This window comes from Protobothrops mucrosquamatus, unplaced genomic scaffold (genome assembly GCF_001527695.2).
Source record: "Protobothrops mucrosquamatus isolate PMUCROS unplaced genomic scaffold, P.Mucros_1.0 scaffold605, whole genome shotgun sequence".
Classification (NCBI taxonomy): Eukaryota; Metazoa; Chordata; class Lepidosauria; order Squamata; family Viperidae; genus Protobothrops; species Protobothrops mucrosquamatus.
In genome coordinates, this window is record NW_015386903.1 from 860,832 (window position 1) to 866,107 (window position 5,276).

The 5,276-nt window shown below is 44.3% G+C and overlaps 1 protein-coding gene across 1 annotated transcript in view; it reads left to right on the forward strand.

Annotated features, from left to right (window-relative positions):
- The first annotated feature begins 4,727 nt into the window (after window positions 1-4,727).
- NAE1 (NEDD8 activating enzyme E1 subunit 1) overlaps window positions 4,728-5,276 on the forward strand; it is a 13,433-nt gene continuing 12,884 nt past the window's right edge. Inside the window, exon 1 of the mRNA XM_015817549.1 lies at window positions 4,728-4,814. Coding sequence (XP_015673035.1) covers window positions 4,750-4,814 — 65 coding nt within the window. The 5' untranslated portion in view covers window positions 4,728-4,749. The remainder of the gene's footprint in view (window positions 4,815-5,276) is intronic.

Genomic DNA, 5,276 nt, shown 5'->3' on the forward strand with positions numbered 1-5,276 from the left:
TCTTCTTCCTCTTCTTCTTCCTTCTCCTCTTCTTCCTCCCCTTCTTCCTCCTTCTTCCTCCTCCTCCTCTTCTTCCATTCTTCCTCCCCCTCTTCCTCCTCCTCTTCCTCCCCCTCCTCGTCTTCCTCTTCCTCCTCCTCTTCTTCTTCTCCTCTTCTTCCCCTTCTTCCTCCCCTTCCTCCTCTTCCTCCACCATCTCCTCCTCCTTCTTCCTTCTTTCTTCCCCTCCTCGTCTTCTTCCTCCTCTTCTTCCCCCTTCTTCCTCCTCTTCCTCCACCATCTCTTCATCCTTCTTCCTCCCCCTCCTCTTCCTCCCCCTCCTCTTCCTCTTCTTCCATTCTTCCTCCTCCTCTGGCTCCTGTTTGCCTGGATCCACTGGATGGAGGATGGCCATTCATTGGCCTGTTTCTTCTCTTGGTTTCTTATTTCCGGATTCCTTGTTTGTTTATTTGTTTATCCTTCGTTCCAGAGATAAGAACCAGTGTGCATGTTTTATATTTGCATATCTAGTTGTATGTGCATCTTCTATCCATGCATGTATATGCACATGTTACATGTAGGTCTTACATGTATATGCATATCTGCAAGTGTCTAGGTGCGGTACATAAAATATTCCTGTATAGGAACGTTACATATGTAGAGTATTATATACACACACATAAACATGCTGTGTGTATAATAAATATATTTCCATTTCAAATATGTTTTGTTCATTTCACATACACAATATTTATCTGTGTGTCTCTCCGTCTGTCCATCCATCCATCTATAAATATAATATGTAAATAATGCAGTGTATATAAACAAACACATAATAAAATCCTCATTTCAGGAAATCTATGAGGCTGCAGCAATAAATACGTTTGACCTATTGTTTTTTATATTTGTTTTATTTTTGGTTCATTTATTTTATGCTTCTGTTTTACTGTCTATATACTGTCTTTCGATACATTTTTTTTTCTCTTATGTTTTAAAGTCAGAAATGTTTGTCCAATGAAGTAGCTTTATTAACCATATTTTAAAGCAACCATTGGTGATATGTCAGTTTCCTATAGCATTCTCTCTAGTTGTTGGTCTTGAAAGTCATATTTCTTGATGTTGCAGGTTATGGGGTGATCATGGACAAGAGGCTTTAGAATCTGCTCACATTTGTGTGATAACTGCAACAGCCACCGGAACAGAAGTCCTCAAAAACCTAGTTCTGCCAGGTACAGGTGACATTTAAAAATTGTAATGGGTCCCCAGTAAAGTTGTGGTTTGATGTGATCACTGATTTGGTTTCTTTAAGGTATTGGATCATTTACAATCATAGATGGGAATCCAGTCACTGGGGAAGATGTTGGAAACAGGTAATATGCTTTCTCCAAATATTTGCTAATATTTGTCTCATTGAATATACCTCTTACGGTATAAGCTATAGCAGTGGTGGCGAACCTATGGCACGGGTGCCAGAGGCGGCACACAGAACCCTCTCTGTGGGCACGCGCGCCGTCGCCCCAGTCCTAGGCCTTCAGCTGGGTTTTATAAAACCTTTTCACTTTAGGCCTCTGCTGCCATGTGCAAAAAAAAAAAAGATTCAATCAGTCAATTTCAACTTCTCGCAGGAAAAAAAAAGATCTTGCAAAGTTGGAATTGATTGATTGAACTTTTTAGTTCCACCCAGTCTGCTGTTACCACCGCAGCCACGTCCACCCAATGGGCCACGCCCACCCAATTGGCCACACCCAGCCAATGGGCCACATCCACCTGGCACTCAATGATGCATAAGTGGGTTTGGGGTTGCAGTTTGGGCACTCGGTCTCTAAGAGGTTCGCCATCACTGAGCTATAGAAACATACAAAAGCATAGTTGTTTTTCCAATAAATAAAATACTTACAAACTTCAAGCTCCACTTTAATATATGAATAAAAACCATTAATGTTGACTTTTCCTAATTCTTTCACTACATTCAAATGAATATTTGTATAAAATCAACAGTACATTTGTTTCTATAGCTATTTTTGTTTCTCTGTTTTATTTTCAGTGTTTTAAGGTTGGTAAAAGCATAATTTCAGGCCAATTTCAAACTTGGTGGGAATATGGAACAAAAATGTGTGAAATACTTTCTTGTGCTATAAGTTTATTTTGATATGTAACCCTTACTGCTTACCAATTTTGATCATTTCCGTATATACCTGTGTTGAAGCTTTGTCAATATTCACATGCCATTGTTCATCTCATTGAGACCATTTTTATAACATGGTAAAATCAACTGAGATGTTAAGTTGTACATCTTTAAATAACAGAGATTTGTATAGACTAACCCTGAAATGGTTTGATTGGAATTATTGGTTTTATTTATGTGAATCTACAAATTGGAAAGCATACTCAAATGTATTCATTTTAAGCAAGTCTTTAAAATGTTGCAAGATTTAAATGTGTTAGAGGCTTTCTATGGAGTACATTGTTCTATGGGGGTCCTCCTGGATCCACGGCTGACACTGGACGACCAGTTGACGGCTGTGGCCAGGGGGGCGTTTTACCGGGTACACCTGGTACACCAGTTGCGGCCTTTTCTGGACCAGGATGCCTTGCGCACAGTCACCCATGCTCTTGTCACCTCCCGCCTGGACTACTGTAATGCTCTCTACATGGGGCTTCCCTTGAGGAGCACTCGGAGGCTCCAGTTAGTCCAGAATGCGGCCGCGCGGGCGGTGTCGCTCCCATGTAACGCCGCTGCTGCGCGAGCTGCACTGGCTGCCTGTGGCCTTCCGAGTGCGCTTCAAGGTGTTGATCACCATCTTTAAAGCGCACCATGGCATTGGACCTGGTTACCTCCGAGACCGCCTTCTGCCACAGATTACCTCCCACCGGCCGATACGCTCCCACAGAGAGGCCCTCCTCAGGGTGCCGTCNCATCTTTCTGACCGTATCCCCAGCAGTTATGGCCTGTCATTCTGTGGGCTGCTTCCTTCTGCCTGGCTGCCAGATCATTTAATCCAAGCGCATCAGCTTACCTGCCTTTATAAGCGCTCACTTGCAGGACAGTGTTGGGCTCTTAAAGAGACAGCAACGAATTCCTCTCTCAAATCCACTTTGCACAACTAGAATTTATATGTGTGCCTGTCCCAGGAAAAGATAAAACTACTGCATTTTTCCTTCATGTGCAGATTACCGATTGTAATTCTTCAGGTTAAGATGCCCATCAACAAGGACAGCATGAGACACGAGAGACTTTGGCGTGTGGACATTTCAGCTCTGAAGAAGTCTTAGGGATGGCTGATTATCCTAAGGTGATTAATAGTTCTGCTGAATTTAAAGCCAGTTGGAGAGCAGAAGCAAGGATTTTTTTCATTGTTTGAAACAGAGTTGGGATTCAGAATATATTGTTCAAAACACTCTGGGATCAGAATGCAGATTTCTGATTGATTTGTGCTTATGGGATGAAGGGTTGGGGGATAGCACATATGAATTAGCATGAGAAACAATTTTTTGAATTTGTTAGACCTAAGCCAATGTTTTGTACCATTTGAAAAATTTAACACATTAATTATAGACTTCATGATACTACAGACTGCCATAAAGTAAATAAATCAATGTCTTATAGACTGAAACTTTCTGAACCATGGTCCATTTATAATTTCACCTGGAATTATGGTATAATAAAAGCAGCTGTTTTAAGTATCAAGACTCCAGTTAACAGGCCAGTTTCCCTTGCACAATAAATAGACTTGATAGGTCAGCATTACATGTACATCAAGCCAATTGCATCTTAATCAAAGTATGGATTAAATGCAAAATGCAAATGTAGATTATACGTTGGTTTTTTGAACCTTCTGAATGGATGTTACATTTTTCAGGACATCTGTAAACTTTTCTGACTTAAAACATCTCCTAAAAACAAAGGTGCTGGTTATCTGAAGCCTGCAAGTTTGTTTGTATGTGTGTTTGTATGTGTTGAGAGTGTGCGTTTTCACAGGCACACACATTTGATGAACGGAATCTCATCACTACTCCATTCAAGGACAAATGAGTCTCCACAGCACAGGCATAACACTGTCCTTGAACAAGAGCAATAATATGAATTTAGTTCCTCCTATGTTATTATCTCTTAGTGAAGAGTAAGGTGTCATAAAACAATTTATCGCTGGATTAGATAATGAGAAACACCATTTCAACAGCCCATTTTGAAATATATGTGTGGGAACAGCGGTCTGGTTTGTGAAGCAATTTATGTTGTAGTCCAGAGAATGCACAATCTGAGCCTGCTTTGGCATTGACATTAAGAGCACTGAGCTCTTAATACTGTTTTTAATGGGACACAAATGATCAAAGAGGTGACCGCACCATGAGGAGCAGACACCCTCTCCGGCAAGCCTGCATCCGCACTACGACCTTCCTCCTACAGCAGTGTTTCTCAACCTTGACAATTTTAAGGCATGTGGACTTCAACTCCCAGAATTCCACAGCCAGCATTGCTGGCTGTGGAATTCTGGGAATTGAAGTCCACATGCCTTAAAATTGTCAAGGTTGAGAAACACTGTCCTACAGGGCTGCCCTCATGAGCATCGGGGTGTGTGTGTGAATTACAATTATTCCCTCTGACCGGCGGTTCTGGCTTGACCCGCCTTTTGCATTTCAAAGCGCATCTTCCCTCAGCATCCCACGGGGAATCCCAGGCAACGAGCGGGATTCCGCGCAGGCGCAGAAGCCGCGCTCTCGGTCGCCCTCTCCGGCGGCGCGGGGAAGCGCAGGAGGCCCAGCGGCGTCATGGCGTCCGGGCGAGCGGCGGGCCGGCTCAGCCTGAAGGAGCAGCGCTACGACCGGCAGCTCAGGCGAGCAGGAGCCGGCGGGGTCCGGCTGCCAGACGTGGGGGAGGAGGGCTCTCTTAGCCGCGGGTCGTGGGGCGGAGGAGGAGGAGGAGGGCAGAGGGTCAGACTGTCGGTTGGGGCGCCCGGACTTTGCAGCCTCCGCGGCTGCTTTTGGCCCCGCTTCTCTCGCGCAAATCCCTTCGCCGCCTCCTCCTCCTCTTCTTCTTCCTCCCCTTCTTCTTCCTCTCCTCCTCTTCTTCCTCCCCTTCTTCCTCCCTTCCTCTTCCTCCTCCTCTTCCCCCTTCTTCTTCCTCTTCCTCCCCCTCCTCTTCTTCTTCTTCCTTCTCCTTCTCTTCTTCCTCTCTTCCTCCCTTCCTCTTCCTCCTCTTCTTCCCCCTTCTTCTTCCTCCCCCTCCTCGTCTTCCTCTTCCTCTTCTTCTCCTCTTCTTCCCCCTTCTTCCTCCCCTTCCTCCTCTTCCTCCACCA